The sequence below is a fragment of the Coloeus monedula genome, assembly GCF_965178545.1.
Source record: "Coloeus monedula genome assembly, chromosome: 8".
In the NCBI taxonomy this organism is placed as follows: Eukaryota; Metazoa; Chordata; class Aves; order Passeriformes; family Corvidae; genus Coloeus; species Coloeus monedula.
Genome location: NC_138788.1, coordinates 24,406,596 through 24,425,672, shown reverse-complemented (window position 1 = coordinate 24,425,672; position 19,077 = coordinate 24,406,596). Strand labels below are relative to the sequence as shown.

Sequence of the window (19,077 nt, the reverse complement as noted above, 5' to 3'; positions counted from 1 at the left end):
GTGCTGAGAGACCAAAGACGGGGTGAGGACGAGCTGTGACATGTACTAAAAACTGAGACAAGGGGGCATTACCTAGGAAGGTGCCATAAGCAAGTGGCCCCCTTGGCAGCAGTGCTCCAGGTGGTTTTGAGCAAGGCCAGAGGACATCTGTACCTGTGTCAGAAAGAAGAATCACATCAGCAGTGCAGATGGTCAAGGGCTGAGTGACTGCTCCATTCACTTACTCCTTATTCATTACATCAGTTTGCAGCTCTCATGGGCAGTGTATTGGTTCTGGCCTGGAGGACCTAGCACTAGGGGTAGTTTTATTTACAGAAACATGTGGATTTAATCAGACAAACTGCTAATAATTAACCACTGATTTGGACATTGAGCCTTTCTCTCATATTGATGCTTCCTGAGCAATTACTCATTGTGTCACCCTTGACTTCTGAGTTATCTACTAACTCCATGTATAATGAGACAACATAATCATTGCAGTCAGTCTACTGTCCCCTTTTATCTACTATTCCTCAGGAGCACACATGATAAAGCAAATCCAGTTCCAGCCTTAGTTGCACTGTCCCCCTCTTGTCCCTGTCACACCTAGGCCTTTCTAAGCAACAAGGGTTCAGTGGCAATCATTCTCCTCAGGAATCGTCCTCTTTCTGTCTCAAAGTCTCTGGGGTTTTGTGGTCAGCCAACTGCCATAACACACAGACAACATGGAAATGTGGGAAACAAAGAAGCAAAAGGAGAAGTTTGTAAAATCTTCAGGCTCTGCAGGCTGGAAATTAGTAAAAGGAACATGGATCCTGAGGACTCAGACCAGTGCAGCATGTGGTCAGCTCAGCTGCCAGACGCTTTGAATTCCCAGAGCTGGGGTACTGCTGGTGTCACCTTGCCAGGTGGCACCACCCATGGTGGCACCAGCCGTTGCTGGCCTTTACGTCGGCATTCAGCCGGCTTCTCTCACACTGGAGAGGTCTGTTGCACCAAAGTCATGTCTTTAGCCGGTCCAGATGAGTTTGTGTCTGTTGGTGTGCACTGATCAAGGCTGTGGTTTCTGAGCAATGGCTGTGGTGTCCTGCAGTGACTCTGTGATTTCCTTTTGTCTCCTCTTTGACCTCTTTCTTGTGTCTTCCTCTCCTCCCTTCTCCTGAGCCTCTGCAGCTTCCCAAGCTGTTTTGGTCACTGCTTTGGTTTGTGGGGTTGTGCAATAGCACCAAGTTAATAAATAACTGTGTGTCATCAGGGATTTTGTCCCAAGACCGCTTGAGGGTGTGTGGGGGGACTTTTATCCCGAGCATCCACCCAGGTCTCTCAGCTGGGCAGAGCGAGGGGAAGGAGCTGCCGCTTCTTCTCCCCTGAGCTATGTCAGCAGCCCTGGAGAAGTTCTGCGGCTCCATCTTCTGGGTGAGTGGCTGTTCCATCCCCATTGCCTGTTCTCGGGGTAGGACACCCAGTGGAGGGGGAGAGCAGTGGATTCCAAGGCTCACAGCTTGTCCTGCCAGTGGGTGGCAGAGGTTCTGCTGTTTATCCAGGACTGCTGTGGCACTGAGTACTGTGCACTGCCTGCACGGTGTTCACCAGACAGTGAGGCAATGATGCCTCCCTGAGTGAGCTCTGTCCTGTTTTAGCCCACCTTGGGAAAACAGGGCACCCTGTATGGACTTCCTGGGGAATGATTTGGCTTCAGCTGCTTCTGCTGGCTTGGCTCCAGCAAGGGATGGCCATTCCACGTTCAGGCAGAGAGATGGGGAGAGGGATATCACTCGGACCTTGGCTGAGTGCTGAAATGCTCAGCCAGGAGGGCGGGTGTTGAAGGGGGATGCGATGGGGTAGAGCTGGGTGGGCAGGACCTACTGGAATGTTGGCTCTTGTCCTGTGTGCCCAGTGAGAGTTAAGCCATCCCACGTGACTCGGTGTTCTGTCCTTGCTGCCCCCAGAATGATTCCTACCTTGCTCGTCCGGATGCCGACCTGCCTGTGTGCTTCCAGCAGACTGTGCTGGTCTGGGTCCCCCTTGGCTTCTTCTGGGTTTTGGCCCCATGGCAGCTCCTGCCCATGTGCAAATCCAGAGCCAAGAAATCCTCTGTGACCATACTCTATGTCATCAAACAGGTAGAGTGGAGCTGAGGGGGCACAGATGACAGGCTGGAGCAGCCTGAGGTGTAGGTGGTGTGAGTGGGAAGATTCTGTGCTACAGTCAGGTGTGGGATGGAGAGATGAGAAGTGTAGGGGGGGAGGAGCAGTGGGATAGGGGACCATCTGGGACAGAAAGGTAAAGGGGAGTCCAGCATGAGGTATATCTGGGACAGAGGGGATAACGGGGCTGGGATGCAGTGGAAGGGAGGGCAGAGTGTGTACTGGGGCCTCTCATCTTGTGGGCTGTTTTCTTCCAAACTTAAAATGATGGCAGTGCTCCTGTGGAACTGTTGCAGTTTCACAGGGCTGAAAGCTCTCCCAGGCCAAGTCTGGGTTGAAAAGTGTTTATGGGTGTATTTCATGCCGAACTCTCTTGTCTCCCAGTGGTTCCCAGTGTCCACAATGGGCTGGCCCCCTTTCCCCACAGGTCCTGGCTACTCTGCTGATGCTGACGGCGGTGGCAGAGTTGGCCCTGGCGTTTGTAGAGGATGCTGAGCAGGACGTTGTGCCAGCTGTCCAGTATACGAACCCCAGCCTGTACATCGCCACCTGGGTAAGGGCTCAGCCGTGAGCGTGGTGTGTGGCACCAGGGACAGGGGGAGGCTGCAGCGCCAAGCAGCACAAGAGTTCCCTAGCACAGACATCAGTGGGAAGCTGTTTCCACGAGGGAAGAGTAGCCTGGAGATTGGGTAGGACTAGCCCCAAACATGTGTGGGTGGTGCTTGAGGGCAATATGTTGAGGGCAGGTGCCTGGTTGTACCGTGCTCCCTGCTGCTATCCTTAAAACTGGGATGGTTCTATGCCTGCAAGTGTAGCTGAGCTCTCTGACAGAAGCTTTACTAGGAGCAGTGTGGGTTTCACAGGAGTGATTTTGCAGTGTGAACATCAGACCATGGCTTGCTGCTCTGATGTCTCACAGCTTCCTGTACATTGCTGCTCAGTTTTGTGCAGAGAGCCTGGAAGTACCACGGGATGCCCAGGCAGAGGAGAAAGCTGAGGACCTGGGGGCTATTAGCTTGGTGGAATATGTGCATGCAAGTTACAGACATCTTAGACATCTTGTGTGAGACATGGGATATTCTAAACAGTCTTAACAAATGCTCAGGAGCTACACTTGGAAGTAAAAGTAACACCCTCATTTGCTATCATTATTTTGTCCTGTCATTTAGTTTCACATGCAGAGTCCATGTGAGGTGATAAGGCAAGGGCACTGCCCAGAGAAGCTGCACTGCTGGGATGTGATCTGGGTTCAGTTCCAGGTCAGGAGACAACGTGCAGGAGACAGGGTATAACCCCTCACAGCTGGACGTGTCTGAGAATCTGGACTGAGAACAGCTAAAAAGAGTGATAGTGCCCTGCTGTGATGTCAGGGTACATTCAAACCTGATCTTATGTCTTCCTGAAATAAACCTTTGCCCTATGCAATTAATTCTGAAACTTACAAAGGGTTGGTGGTGTGTTCAGGCGCTCAGGATATTCAAGGCAGTGAATCCCAGCAGATCATGTGTGCTGGCATCCCAGGATGCATGCTCTGAAGGCACTTTTAGATCCAGACTTAGTCCTGCAGCTCTACCTGAACCTCTGACTGATTGTCTTTTCCCCAGATCATGGTCCTGCTGATCCATGATGCACGACGCTTCTGCTTGTGCAGAGATTCGGGGGTGCTTTTCTGCTTCTGGATACTGTCCCTGCTCTGTGGGATACTGCCGTTCCAGTCGCTCGTCCGGAAAGCCCTGCAGGTTGGATTTGGCAGGAAGCTCTCTGCTTCCCCCGCCCTTGTTCTGTTCCCAAAGAAAGTTTCTTCATACTCTTCTCTTGAAAGGCTCTCTGTGGTATCGCTGAGGTCCCAGCTGCCTTGGGGACCTTGGGGAACCAGAAAAGACCTGAGAAGGAATTGCTGTTGAAATTCATCCTGTCTAATTTCTCCCCTTAAACAGTTATGGGAGGAGGTCAGGGAGAAGCAGGGAGAGGTTGCAAAGGGAAGCTGATCCAGGACTCAGAGCGAGTTTTGCAGTGCTCTGTTGGGCTCAGCCAGGGGATGGATCTTGTCTCTGAGTACCAGGTGGCCTTGAGATAACCCCCTGCAATAACCTTGGCTTTCCATTCCTGCAGGAACCAATCTCTGACCTGCCACGGTTTATCCTTTTCTTCATCTCCTACGGGCTCCAGCTGCTGCTCTTCCTTGTCTCAAACTTCTCAGATGTTGCCCCAGAAACAAAGGAAATCGGGAAGAAGGTATGAGGACTATGTGGGAGTGGGTTCGGGGCACCACATCCTGAGCAGTTTGTGGGGCAGGGCAGGCTCCGTGCAGGCTCCGTGCAGGCTCCGTGCAGGCTCCAGGCTCCTTGGGAAGACCTGAGGACTTCACCACAGGGCCCAGCAAGAGCTGGAGCCTATAGCACAGGGCATCTGCATGTGTGACCAGAGGGGGCTGCTGCTGGCTGTGAGATGAGGTTTCTGGGGCTGGAGCTGGCATGGTTTGAAACCTATGATGCTCCTTAATAGCTGGGGGTGCTAAATCAGCTTTTGTCAACACCATCTCCCAGTGTCAACAATCTCTCAGTATGCCCTTTGCTTTGCACCGTAGAACCCAGAGGTGACAGCCTCCATCCTGAGCTCCATCACCTTTGAATGGTACAGCAGGTGAGCAGGGCTCTGAGGGAGGTTGGGCTGGCAAAATGCAGGGGTGCCCCAGGGGAACCTGCAGCACAGGCTGCTTGGAGTTAGCTGGAAGAGGCACCACACTGGGTGCAGCCTGTGCAGCCTGAGCTCGGGGCCAGGCTGGGTGTGAAGGCTCTGCGCTTGCAGCAAGGAGTCTCCAACAAGTATTCCAACGGGATTTCTCTGCCCCACAGCATGGTCTTCAAGGGCTATCGCAAGCCTTTGGAGATAGAGGATGTCTGGGAATTGAAAGATAAAGACAAGACAAAGGCTCTTTACACCGCTTTTAAGAAGAACATGAAGACCGCAATGCGGAAGGCCCAAGCAGAACTGGAGAAACGGAAACGCAAGAAGAGACACCAGGGAAGTGACCCAGACCATGTGAACAGCATGAGCAAGGCCCAGAGCCAAGACGTCCTGGTGCTGGTAAATCCATTCCTGCTCTTGGTCTTGTATGAGACTGAGACATCCAGGTCCAGCCTTGGGGAGCAGGGTCACCTCACTTCCTGCAGCCCTCTTTGCTGGGTTTTCCCTTCTTTGATCCTGCAGGTCCATGGGCAAAGATAGGGGAACCCGTGACAGGGTCTTCCTGTTGTGTCCTTGGCAGATCCCCATATTTTGAGAGACCAAGAAAGTCCATCCTTCTGCCTTACCTAAAGACAGGAGCCACCCTCAAGTCTGCAGTACAAGCAGTTCCCTTATGTCTATCTAACTCAGATACTTTCCAGCAACAGAGGTCAGAGTGAACATCATTCCATGACCACCCCTGGCCTCAGATTCTTCATATTTGCCCGATTTTTGGCCTGAGAGGTTCAGGCTGGTTTGGGTTTCAACAATTGTCTTTGGTACAAAAGAGAAGGTGTTAGTCCTGGGTGTGTGTGACAATCAGAGATCAGTGAAAGGGAATGTGACAGGAGTTAAAACTAAGGCTTCACTTAGGATGCCTGATCTGGGGTCTGTGAGGTGCTGCCCTGGAATTCCTTCCAGATACAGGATGCCTGCACAACCAGCTCTCTCACTTTGGTGTGGACTTCCCTCTAGGAGGAGAAGCAGCCAAAGAAGAAGAAGAAGAAGAAGATGGGAGACAAGGACTCTGGCCCTCCCAAGGATTATGCCAGGGGCTGGTTGATTGAAACCCTGGCCAAGACCTTCCGGCAGAACCTCTTGCTAGCGGTGGCATTCAAGGTGGTGCATGACGCACTTGTGTTTGTCAGCCCCCAGCTGCTGAAGTGAGTTCTTTCTCTCTGTCCCTGTCCTGACTTTGCACCCAGCCCCACCACCTCCCAGTGTGTGCGCTGTACTCAGCCTCACCATCTTCCATATGTGTGCCTCTCCCAGCCATGGACCCTGGGGACATTTTGTGCCCTCACCAAAAGTGGGAGAATGTGTTGGGATACACTTTAATCAAGAACTGATCTGAGCTGCCTGCCAGCTCTTATGTGTAATATCTTGCTCCCTGCATTCTCTGTTATGCAGTCCTCCTCCCTCCCTGGAGACAGTCCCAGCTCTTCTTTGGGGCCTTCCATGAGTCAACGTAGCTCAGCCCAGCAGGGCCTCCCCAGTTTGTTTTGCAGAGCAGCACGGTCCCTGTGGATGATCTTACATTAGTGACCCACTGCCGTGTCTCTGGCAGAACAGGGTTCCCAGCTTGCTGAGCATCACCAGCTCTCTGGGGCAAGGTTTTGGTCGCCACTCTTGTGAGGATGCTCTCCCTGCGTTCATTTGGAACACCCTGCTTGGGTCTGTCTCACTAGAGTGTGTGTCTCATGAGCTTCTTTCCCCTCCAGGCTGCTGATTGCCTTTGTGTCGGATGAGGATTCCTTTGCCTGGCAAGGCTATTTATATGCCATCCTGCTCTTCCTGACGGCGCTGATCCAGTCCCTCTGCCTGCAGCAGCACTTCAGCTTGTGCTTCCAGCTTGGCATAAATGTGCGTGCCAGTCTCATCGCTGCCATCTACAAGAAGGTCTGTATGGTTCTGTCATCACCCCTGTTGGCTTTCTCCAAGCTGGGCTGTGGATAAAATCATCTGTTGCCTGCCCCATCAAGCTGGGGTGACTGGGGTGTGTGCACTTTACTCCTCAGAAGGCACAGGGAGAGCTTGGGGGACACTCATCCTGCACTGGGGACACTGTGAGCCCTAGTTCTGCTTGGGACCTAGGAGCTGCAGCCATGTGTTTGACAGCTACCAGGGGCCGAGGGAGGTTTCTCTTCAGAGCAGTGCAACACCTAGGGCAGGTGCCACTAGGATTCCTGCACGGGGATGCATTTCTTTGCACCCAGCATGCAGTGGCTCCAGGTCTGCAGGCAGTGAGGAAAGCACCTGTGGCCAGTACAGAGGCACCAGGAGCAAACTCAGAAGTGGTTTCAGCCTGGCCTGCTAATTCCCTGCTCTGAGCCACGCTGCTGGCAGCAGGGCTGCTCCCAGACTGGCTTGTGGTGACTGTGCTTTCTCTTTCCAGGCACTCACCATGTCCGGAGCCACCCGCAAGGAGTCCACGGTGGGAGAGACTGTGAATCTGATGTCAGCTGATGCCCAGAGGTTCATGGACATGGCCAACTTTGTTCACCAGCTGTGGTCATCCCCCCTGCAAATTATCCTGTCCATTGTCTTCCTCTGGGGAGAGCTGGGCCCCTCTGTCTTGGCTGGTATTGCAACCATGGTGCTGCTCATCCCCATAAACGCATTTCTGGTTGCCAAGGCCAAAACCATTCAGGTCAGTGGTGGGTGCAATATCCTCCCTGGTCCCCCACGTGCATCCCCACTGTTGCTCCCCTCCCTCATTTTCCACACTCCCTACCCTTTGCTGTTATGCTGTGGATCTTTCCCAGCCTAGGAAGTTGATCTCGCTTGGCTGGGGGTATCTCTAGCCTGAGCCAGAGGTGATCAGCTGCCATGAGTAGGAGACAGGTGAGATCTGTTCTACCGTCACAGCTGAACTTGAACCAGACTGGGCACAGCCTTGAGGACTAAAAATGAGATATTGCCAACTGTAAGATGAAGCTTCAGCTTCTACCTGACAGCAGGGTGGTGTTTTTCCCCAGCTTGTCCAGAGCCACTGGGAGCCAAGGCTCACCTTCATGAGATGACTTCTCCAGGCTATGGAGCAGCCCAGATGTATTTCCAAGGGTGAGCTGCTGTCTGGTTTAGGTGATGTCTGGCTCTTCTGTTTGTAGGAGAGGAACATGAAGAACAAGGACGAACGCATGAAAATAATAACTGAAATCCTCAATGGAATCAAGGTGAACAGTGGAGTGGAGACTCCCTGGGCAGCTGCTGCACCCCTCTTTTTGGTGCACTGTACCTGGAGGCAGCACACCTGTATAACCCTGCTGCACCAGTGTTAGTCTAGCTTGGGGGCCCTGTGTCTGGGTCTCAGCAATTCCCTTGGCTTCCTCATCTATTGAAAAGTTGGCTGGGGAGGAGCTCTGGGACTTGAGAGCCAAGAGAGGATTTTCTGAGTGTTTCCTGGATGGCTGTGGTAGTGGCATGGTGGCAGAGGGGCTGGTGGTGACCTGTAGGCTAAGGCTGAGGGAGTGGGAGTGCACTGGGGAGTGCTGTAAGCCATGGGCAGGACAGGAGAGGGGAGACGCAGTGGCCAGGCAGGCTTCTGAGCAAGCCAGGAGCTGGTGACGGAGGTGCTGGCCACCAGTGAGCTGAGTGTGGAAGTGGGCATTCCTGTGAGGCCAGAATCTGCTCACACTGCTCATCCTGCAGATCTTGAAGCTTTTTGCCTGGGAGCCCTCCTTTGAGAAGCGAGTTAATGATATCCGTGCACGTGAGCTCAAGAACTTGGTGAACTTCGGTTACCTGCAGTCAATCTCTGTCTTCGTGTTCACATGTGCTCCCTTCCTGGTGAGTGACAACAGCCCTGGGGAGGCACATACCTTCCTCTGAGCTGGGGCTGGGCTGTGTCTAAGGGAATGGGAAATGTCTGGAACCTCAGCTGGAGTGCTCCTGGCTGGTGGATGCCTGGGATGCAGATTACGGTTCTGGCTGCTGGCAGGAGAGCTGTAGTGGAAAGGGGTCTCACTGAGATGGTGAAATGGGGCCCAAAGGAGAAGGGAAGCAGGAGGATAACAGGTCTCCAGCAGGAAGGCACTGCTGAGGCCTTGAGGCAGTGTGAGGGTCTGAGCTGCACACAACCACACTGATGGTGGCTTTCCCTGATATCTGTCCCAGGTCTCCTTGGCAAGCTTTGCTGTCTACGTGCTCGTGGATGAGAACAACATCTTGGATGCACAGAAGGCCTTTACTGCCATCTCCCTTTTCAATGTGCTGCGCTTCCCCATGGCTATGCTGCCCATGGTCCTCTCCTCCCTGGTGCAGGTCAGGCCTCATACAGGGCTGGGGCTGTAGGGGGATCCTATGCCCCTGTCCAAACCAGCACATGGAGCTTGGGTGTGTGATGGACCCCCAGGGTCAGTGCACAGGGCTCTGCTGGCAGTGGGGTGGGACAGGACTCACATGCATGACACAGGTTTGGGGCTCAGACGTTGGGTGGGGACTCTGTGATGTGGTGCTCTTCTTGTGGGACTCCTGCCAGCCCACCCATCTGTGCCCCATGCCCACGTGCTGTCCTCATCCTCTTTCTCTCATGGCAGACCAATGTGTCGACTGCGAGGCTGGAGCGCTACCTGAGTGGAGAAGACCTGGACACCTCAGCTATCCACCACAACCCCATTGCAGGCAGGTGAACCTCCAGATTACTCCCTGTGGGTCCCAGGCTGGCCCAGCCCTGGGCTTTCCCCTCTCTGAGGGACATCTGTCTCTGACAGGCAGTGCCGTGCGCTTCTCAGAGGCCACCTTTGCCTGGGAGCAGGATGGTGATGCTGCCATAAGAGAGTGAGTGCTCTGTGCCACATCAGGGGCAGAGGGCTGGGAAGGGGGAGGCTTTGTGTTTTATTAGTCGGGGAGGGCAATCACCTCTCACAGTGCTGCTAGACATGAGTGTCCCAGAGACACTGCTCTGTGCTGGTCTCACACAGGAACTCACGGGCGACCTGGCAGTGCTGCTTCCTCAGCCCTCATGTCTTTGCAGTGTCACCCTGGACATAACACCTGGGAGCCTGGTGGCTGTGGTGGGGGCTGTGGGCTCAGGCAAATCTTCGTTGGTGTCAGCCATGCTTGGGGAGATGGAGAATATCAAGGGACACATCAATATCCAGGTGAGAGGAGCCAGCCAGTGCAGGGGGCTTTGGGGCTGCCTGGGAGCTCAGTGGGGAAGCAGAACCATCCCAGAGTGGTGGCTCAGGGCAAGGACAGGCTGCAGGAGGAGTCAGTGCTCAGGCTGATCTCTGACAGGTAGCTGTTCTTGTGTATCCTTCCAGGGCTCCCTGGCCTATGTCCCCCAGCAGGCCTGGATCCAGAACGCCACGCTGAAAGACAACATTCTTTTTGGGTCAGAACTGGATGAAGCCAAGTATCAGCAGGTCCTCAAGGCCTGCGCCCTCCTTCCAGACCTGGAATTGTTGCCTGCAGGTGACCAGACAGAGATTGGAGAGAAGGTACCAGCCCTGGGCATTATGGGTTTCCGATAGCACCTGCAGCAGAGGTCAGAGCTGTTGCCCTGTGCCAGCCCCATGTTCAGGGAGGGCCTTCCCTTCCAGGGGATCAACCTGAGCGGGGGCCAGAAGCAGCGGGTCAGCCTGGCCCGGGCAGTGTACAGCAACGCAGACATCTATATCCTGGATGATCCGCTGTCTGCCGTGGATGCCCACGTGGGCAAGTACCTCTTTGAGCATGTGCTGGGGCCAAAAGGGCTGCTGCAAAAGAAGGTGAGCACCCATCCCCTGCAACCTACCACCCAGCCAGGCAGGAGTGGCACTGGCATGGTGTTAACGATCCAAGGAAGTCTGAGGTTGCTTGCTTGGGACAGAGAGAAATCCTGTAGCTTTCATGTGGGGCTGCAGCAGGCAGGAGAGGCCTCATGAGTCCCCAGAGAGGTACCCTGTGTCCTCATAGCCAGGCATTGATAAGCAGAGAAGTCCCCATGGCTGGGGATGAGGGGTGCTCTGATGATCACTACCCTGCAACCCCTTTGTTGCAGACACGGATCTTGGTGACGCACAGTATCAGTTTCCTGCCCCAGGTCGATAACATTGTGGTGCTGGCAGCAGGAGCAGTGTCTGAGCATGGCTCCTACAGCACCCTACTTGCAAAGAAGGGGGCCTTTGCCCAGTTCCTGAACTTGTATGGCAACCAGGAGGAGGATGTGCCAGAGGAAAATACCACAGGTATTGGGAACACAGTGGGGCTGTGGCAGTTAGAGAGGCTGTGCATGTATATTGGAGATGAGAAGATCTGATCTGTCAGCCTGACCTGGCCCTATCCAGCCCAGGCACCAATGGTGCCTGCTGTGACTCCTCCTCATCTTCTGGCAATCAGCAACACAAGGACTTCCTGACTAAGGTTTGCATTCAGGCATTATGTTGAACATCCAGCACAGGACCTGTTTAAGTTTTTTACTCCCTTTTTAGTTCATTTATTATGTATCCCAAAAACTCATGTGGCAACAGGCTCCATATTTTTGTGATGCTGGGGTCAGAAAGATCCTTTGGTTTGTTCTAAACTTCCCACTGGATAAAATTTCATCTTTATCATACTCCCCAGTACTATGGGGAGGAGTGGTGCCAGGTCAGGGGGATGCTCACTCTGTCAGGGCTCAGCTGAGTTGTCCAGCTGCAGCCTGACTATTCCCAGTATGTCTTCACAGGACCCATCTTCACCTGCTCAAAGAGACATTTCTGGGCTGGAGTGATATGACCTACCAGATCTTGTACCTACTAAACTAGCACAAATGTTTGCTTGAGGTCTGGCCAGTGGTGCTGGGATAAGTCAGCAGCAGGGATTGCCTCCATGCAGGCTGTTAGCCCTATGTCCCCTGTCAGTTCTCCCTCCTGCACAATGTATTTCTTCCTCCTCCTGCTGTGCTGGTCTTGCAGCAAGGTTGGAGAGGGTGTGATATGTGGTGGTAGGACACAGCCTAGGCCGTGGCGTGGAGCTGAGCACAGCAGAGGTGTGGTGTATGGGATGTGCTGTGCCTGACCCTACCTTCCCCCATCCCTGTGCTTGTAGCTGTTGCTTTAGCTGGGGATGAAGAGGAGGCTGATGAAGATGTCGATCCTTGCATGGAGGAGGGCTCTGGTGATGTGGTGACCATGACCCTGAAGCGGGAGGCCAGCATCCATCGGAGAAAATTGAGTCGCAGGTGGGACATGACCTGAGCTCTCAGCTCTTTCCCCTGCCACATGCACTGCTCCCTCGGAGACAGGGATCTGGGGGCTTCCTGGGGAGTTTCTGCTGGGAGCCTCCCTCCCTGCTCCTACCGCAAGCCACTCTGGGTCAGGAGCACCTGATTTTGCCTTTACTCACACTAGTGTGCCACAGCCTTACTCTGCTGTCTTCCCTGAAACTCGTGCTGCTGGCTAGTTCTGCTTTTGGGAATGAGGCTATAATTTTATGTCTGTACATGCCTAGTGCTTCCACAAGGCTCACTCAAAGCTGCCCCAGTTAGGACATTATTTTCCAGAGGACTCCACCACTGGAGACCCAGTGCAGCATAGAGATGGACCCCCAGGAGATTAGGACTGATCCAAGACCTTGTGACTAATGGTACTCATCACCTCCCTGCAGCCTTAGTAGAAAGAGCACCAGTTCCCAGAAGAAGGCCCAGGAGGAGCCCCCAAAGAAGCTGAAGGGACAACAACTGATTGAGAAAGAAGCTGTGGAAACCGGCAGGGTGAGGAGGATGGAGGGATGAAGCACTGTGCTGCTCTGGCTAAGTGCTGCCAGACCCTGACTGTGGCTCAGGGAAGCTGGTGTGGGCTGGCTGTGGCTCCACCACAGCCAAGAGACATGAAGGAGACAGAGCTGCCTGGGACTGGTGGGCGGGGTGGTGGAGGGGAGCACTGTGGGCAGCAGGGTGGAGTCCCAAGGCTGTGCTGGGTGTCATTGCCTGCGCTCTGATGGGCTCAGCTGTCCACAGGTGAAGTTCTCTATGTACCTGCGGTACCTGCGTGCTGTTGGCTTGTGCTTTTCCTTCTGGATTGTCATGGGCTACGTTGGACAATACGTTGCCTATGTGGGGACCAACCTGTGGCTCAGTGCCTGGACTGACGACGCGCAGCACTACGTGAACCAGACCTACCCCACGCAGCAGCGGGACCTGCGGATCGGTGTCTTTGGGGCACTGGGGGTGTCACAAGGTGAGGGTGAGAGGACAGCAGTTCCCACTCGCCTCATCTGTGTGCTCCAGGAGGGATATGACTTGCAAGGCCTGCAGCCAGCAGTGCAGCAAGGAGCAGGGGACCCAGCACTGTGTTCATTTGCCTGCTGCCTTCCTTCCAGCTCCTGGCTGAATTGATGACACACACTAGTCTGAAAGCAGCATAAATTGCCCCAAGTCTGTGTTGCCCCCTTAGCTTTAAGATCATTTTCCTTAATCAGATTGGACATAGTGCTAGGGCCCAAGGCTTTCCAGTAAGGTTAGTGTTCCTCCCCTGTGCTGGGACGCAGCTGCTGTGGCCTCCCAGTGGCTCACTGCAGATGTGTCTGCTTGGTGTGTCCGTCCAGCCAAAGGGTGCCAGGGGCCAGTGTCACACACGAGCTGGTGACAGCCTCGTGCTCTCCCTGCAGCTCTCTTCCTGCTCTTCGCAACCATGCTGTCTGCCCGGGGCACCATGCGAGCCTCCCGCGTCATGCACCAGCAGCTGCTCAGCAACATCCTGCGCGTGCCCATGAGCTTCTTCGACACCACCCCGACCGGCCGCATCGTCAACAGGTTTGCCAAGGTAAGAGAACACCCCCAACATGCAGAAGGTGTTCGTTCCAGCAGGTCTGGAGAACACTGGGTAGTGGCATAACCCTGCTCATGTTGAGCACTGCACAGCTGAGCCCAGGTAAGGGCCAGGAAGGGACCAGGAGGGCATGGTGGATGCAAGGCTGACTGTGAGGCAAACCACATCCTGGGCTATACTAGAAAGACAGTGTGGCAAATCACAGGAAGTTGTTACCTCCTCTGCCCAGTGATAAGGAGGTCACACCTGAATACTGTGTCCTGTTTGGGGTCACCTGGGCAAGAAAGATCTGGAGAGACAGAAGAGGGTCCGTAGTAGATTACTAAGAGAGGTAAGAGCCTAGAGCTCATGTCCCACGATGAGAAGTCCTTCTGGTTATAGACTTCCAGCAAAATCTATAGTCTTTTCCATGTAAGTGAAGGTCATGAAACAAAGAGAAAATGAGAAAGGAGGAAAAATACAGGTAATTTCAAGTGTGCTGCTACTCCACTTCTTCCTTTGGTGCTGTCTCTTGATTTTTGGGAACAAAAATTTCTCTTGAAATAAAGCCTATGGGCCTGCTGGGTTTACTCTGAGTTGTGAGAGTATGTGGTGTCCAGCTAGGAGATGGATGGACCAGATGGAGACCTGGGTGCACCTGCATGGACCTGGAGTTTGCCCTGTCCCTCTCTTTGCTTCAATTACTGCTCCTGCATCCTTGGTCCTGATGAAGATGCAGTTCTTAAAGCTGGTCTGTGTAACGGGAATATTACAGGAAGTTTCTCTGTTAACTCAGCTGTTCCCAAGCTAAGAACTGTGGTCCTAAATGATGTTGTGACCATAACACTGATTCAGGGTCATCCAATATTTTTACAAGTGTCTGGCACCGTGTTACCATACGAGTGTGTAGGAACCTTGTATGTATGGGGCCTTTGAAGGCTTCTCATTCTCTCTGGGGTCACTGACTGCTTCTCTATACTTTTTTATATGCTCCAGGATATCTTCACAGTGGACGAGACCATTCCCATGTCCTTCCGCACCTGGCTCTCCTGTTTCATGGCCATCATTAGCACACTGATCATGATCTGCCTGGCCACTCCATTCTTCGCTGTCGTTATCGTTCCCTTGAGTGTCTTCTACTATTTTGTGCTGGTGAGTAATTGGGCCTTGAGTGAAGCTTCTGCCCTGCTGAGAGCAGTATCTTTGTGGCTGCTGGGCTTTGTGTTGGTAACCAAGCTGTGTCCCTCGTTTCAGCGCTTCTATATCTCCACGTCGCGCCAGCTAAGGCGTCTGGACTCTGTCACCAGGTCTCCCATCTACTCTCACTTTGGTGAGACAGTGTCAGGCCTTTCCGTGATCAGGGCCTATGGACACCAAGAACGGTTCCTGAAGCACAATGAGACCACCATGGACATAAATCAGAAAAGTGTTTATTCCTGGATAATATCAAATAGGTGAATTTTACCCCTTATGCTACAGCACAGCCTGCAGCACCTCTGCCCAGGGGCTTCTGGGTCCTGAGGGAGGTCCCTGAGATGCTGCAGTCCTCCCTCTTGATCTCAGCATTGAGGGTCTGTGTAGGTACTGGGGGAGTTTAGGTTAGGGGCACCATCTGTGGCAATGGGATGTTTTAGGGTGATTTTTTTATGCCCCCCTACAAAGTGTCCAGAGGCCAGGCAGGGTGAGTTGTGCAGTCAAGGGCTGAGATGATCTTGGTGAGTTCTGTGAAGAAGGTGATCCTCCAGGCCCAGTGGGAGTGCGATGTGGGCACTTTCTGATTTTGAATCTTACTGGTAAATGATTTGGGTGTATGAGGGTTGTATGGTTGGGGCTCTTCTGATACATGGCATTACCAGCACAAGAGGTTATGTGTGAGACATGGACTGACATAAATGAACCTGCTTGCAGAATTGGCCACAAACGACCTGCTGTGTACATGAACCAACGTGTGCTGTGTGTACAGCACTGGGCTCATGGCTGGGTGTGGGGATGCTGCTGCAGTGCTGCTGTTACTGCTGGGCTCTGTGTTGGGCACAGGCAGATGCCTCCCTGCCTCTCTCACTGTCCTTCACCTGTCCTCTCCTGGTGCAGGTGGCTGGCCATCCGTCTGGAGTTCGTGGGGAGCCTGGTGGTGTTCTTCTCTGCACTTCTAGCAGTGATTGCAAAGGGCACTTTGGAGGGCGGCATCGTGGGTCTTTCTGTCTCCTCCGCTCTCAATGTGAGTGAATGAAAGCATTTTGTCCTTCCAGGACAGGGTTGTCTCTGGGAGCTCTGGGCTGGTGGCAGGATGCTGCCCTGACACCAGCTGTGATCCATGGAAATGGGATTATCTGGGGTGTCCCACCAGCTAGGGAGTGGCTATAGAGCCAGGGAAGCACATATCCATCCCAGTGTGAGTGGGATGCTTGCTGCTATGAGGAGGAATAGGGCCCTGCTGTGGATCAGAGATGGTGCAGTAAAGTTTCTGAAGGGCTGGAGAGAGATGGGCTGTCTCTTGGCAGTGGAGCATTAGGAACCAGGCCACGGATGCTCGTGCCCAGGATGAGTCCCTGAGTCTCAGTCCTGGGCTGAGATGGGAGGTGGTTGTTCCTAGGGGCCACTGAGCTTTGGATCCTTTGATTCTGCCATGCAGGTGACCCAGACACTGAACTGGCTGGTGCGGACATCTTCGGAGCTGGAGACCAACATTGTGGCTGTGGAGCGGGTCCATGAGTACATGAAGGTGAAGAATGAGGTGAGGAAACCATGGTCCAGGCAACCATCAGCTGCACAGCTTGGTGCTAGGCAGCATCACAGAGTGAGCCTCCCTAATGCTCCTGTGCCCTCCCCCAGGCTCCATGGGTGACAAAAAAGCGTCCACCACGTGGCTGGCCCAGCAAAGGCGAGATCCAGTTCGTTGACTACCAAGTTCGCTACCGACCTGAACTGGACCTGGTTCTTCAGGGGATCTCCTGTAATATTGGGAGCACTGAGAAGGTGCCTCTGCCCTCACTACACTCTTTATAGAGACTCTGTTAAAGCTGTTTCTTCTTCTTGGCTTCAGTCTGTGCACTGGGGTGGGATGGTGATGGCATGTGGCTCCTGGGGACTTGAGCTGCAGAAAAGGAACCAAAGCAGACAATCTGGGTGATGGTAAGGGCAGGAAGGCCCACCAGACCAAGATGGAGACCATCTGCCCTGTTTTCTACAGCCCTGTCAGCTGGTCTAAAAAGCTGCTTCCACAGGTTGGGGTTGTGGGCCGGACCGGGGCTGGAAAATCCTCCCTCACCAACTGCCTGTTCCGGGTGCTGGAGGCAGCTGGAGGAAAGATCATCATCGATGAAGTGGACATAGCAACAATTGGCCTACACGACCTGCGCAAGAACCTCACCATCATCCCCCAGGTGAGCTGATCCCCACCTCTCCACATCCCACCGCTGCATGGCCCCCCGCAGGCAGTGCATGGCCTCAGTGCGTCCCTGGGTGCTGTGGACGTGCCAAAGGCCTGTGAGCAGGCTGTCACCACATCCTCTGCCAGCTGCAGGCAGTGCTGTGGGCAGGATGTGGCCACACTTGGAGGCCTGGAGCCATTGCCCCTGCTGAATGGCTGTGGTGGGGCTGAACACGGTGCTGTCCCTGGCAGGACCCTGTGCTCTTTACTGGAACCTTGCGGATGAACCTGGACCCCTTTGACCAGTACTCAGACGAGGAGGTCTGGAAGGCCCTGGAGCTGGCTCATCTGAAGACATATGTGCAAGGCCTTCCCGAGGGGCTGCTGCATCTCGTGAGCGAGGGAGGGGAGAACCTGAGGTGAGCAGAGATGCAGGCTCAGCTCCCCTCCCTTCTCTTGGTCCCAGGGTCCAGCCTGGAACAGCAGCCTCCAGTGAAGTGGCTGTCCAGGGATGATGCACAGAAGCTTCTGGGAAGTGAAGATGGAAGAAAACGGCCGAGGAGTCTTAGGGAGCTAGTGTGAGCCAACCCTTCTGTGGTGGCCCAGAAAGCAAGATTCTGAGGGATGTGGTGCTCAGGGTGGCAGACGGTCAGTGGGGAAAGGACAGGGACGGTGTTGGGGTCGGAGCAGTGAGAGGCAGTAGGCTTGCAGAAGCTCTGCTAGTGTCCGTCTAGTAACTCGTGCTCTTCATCTCATCCCAGTGTTGGGCAGAGGCAGCTGGTGTGCCTGGCTCGGGCCCTTCTCCGCAAAGCCAAGATCCTCATCCTGGATGAAGCAACAGCAGCTGTAGATCTGGAAACTGATCATTTAATCCAGACAACAATCCGGAGAGAGTTTGCTGACTGCACTGTCCTTACTATCGCGCACCGCCTCCACACCATCATGGACAGCAACAGGTACCACGGGACAGTACTGTGGGGCAAAGGGAATGGGGATCTGGACTCCTAGGATGGGGTGAGGGGTGGACAGCAGCAGAAGCAAGAATGCAGCCAGAGGGCCAGGGGTGGATGCAGCGCCTGAGGCAGTAATACATCGTGGTGAAGAGAACAGAAGCAGAGGACGGATGCCCATGTAGTAGTTATGCCTTTGTGGAAGAAACATTTTCTGGGATCCTTCTTTACAGCAACAGACCATAGAGGCATTTGCTGTTGACACCTCATGTGTGTGACCCTGCCAGCACAGGGAGGAGGGCTGTGCCCTCATTGCTGCTGAGAGGAGAACCACATAAAGTGGTTTAGGAGGGGTGAGGGTTGGTGAGGCTGCAGCGCTATCCACTCGGATCCTGGGAGTTCATGCCTTCTTGTTCCTTTCTGCCAGGGTGATGGTGCTGCAGGCTGGGCAGATTGTGGAATTTGACAGTCCTGAGGCGCTGCTCATGAAGCAGGGCATTTTCTCCGCGATGGCGAAGGACGCCGGCATCGCCATTACAGAAACCACCGCCCTGTAGGCGGAGCGCCGCAGGGGCCGGGGGTGTGAGGCAGCTCCTCCTGTGCCACTCGCCCAGTGGGCACCGGTGTCTCCAAGCTGCCCAGGAATTTGCCTCTGTGCAGCGGGGAAGCAGAGAGGGAGGCTTCTCTGGTTGTCCAGGGACAGAGCATCTGGACTCGAGTGAGCTTTTAACCTTGCTACCGCATCCTGCCTGCTGTGCACAAAAGGGTCTGGAGCTGCATAATTTACTCCAGGATAGAGGGGAAAAGCTATCTGCCAGGCAGGGAGAACATGACCTCCATTGGGGGTGGCATTAGTTTTTGTACTTCACCATGCCAGGTGACCCTACCTTAGAGATGCTTTTGCACTATAGAATGAAATTTACAGTTTAATCTAAGAATGAATGTTGTAATTTATTTACTTTTTGTAACTTTGTTGTCTTCTAACTAAAAGGCTGATGTCAAGGCATGTTAAGTAAGCCCCGGTTTAGCTTTAAGCCGGGCTAGTGCTTGGGTGGGGAGAGCTGCCAACAGAGGTTACACAGAGCTGGGCAGTCCAAATTCAGTGGCACAGCTCAGCCAAGAACACTATTCTCTAGCAAAACCAGGGCTGCCTGCCTGCGGCTACTGCTCCCTTTGATTGTAGTGCAAACAAA

The 19,077-nt window shown here is 53.9% G+C and overlaps 1 protein-coding gene across 1 annotated transcript; it reads left to right on the top strand.

Moving 5' to 3' along the window:
• Positions 1 to 1,353: 1,353 nt before the first annotated feature.
• Positions 1,354 to 18,529, top strand: ABCC2 (ATP binding cassette subfamily C member 2; the record flags this gene model as incomplete). The annotated part of the gene is made up of 32 exons (XM_082286562.1): positions 1,354 to 1,395; positions 1,929 to 2,102; positions 2,554 to 2,679; positions 3,731 to 3,865; positions 4,239 to 4,361; positions 4,714 to 4,769; positions 4,982 to 5,213; positions 5,829 to 6,016; positions 6,575 to 6,752; positions 7,249 to 7,503; positions 7,964 to 8,029; positions 8,505 to 8,642; positions 8,970 to 9,116; positions 9,392 to 9,480; positions 9,570 to 9,632; positions 9,829 to 9,955; positions 10,118 to 10,294; positions 10,397 to 10,564; positions 10,837 to 11,023; positions 11,865 to 11,997; positions 12,423 to 12,528; positions 12,775 to 12,994; positions 13,425 to 13,579; positions 14,561 to 14,716; positions 14,819 to 15,018; positions 15,656 to 15,782; positions 16,197 to 16,298; positions 16,397 to 16,540; positions 16,789 to 16,947; positions 17,187 to 17,353; positions 17,696 to 17,890; positions 18,312 to 18,529. The coding sequence occupies 32 exons, from the start codon at positions 1,354 to 1,356 to the stop codon at positions 18,439 to 18,441; spliced, it is 4,665 nt and encodes a 1,554-aa protein (XP_082142688.1). The 3' UTR covers positions 18,442 to 18,529.
• Between the last annotated feature and the right edge of the window lie 548 nt (positions 18,530 to 19,077).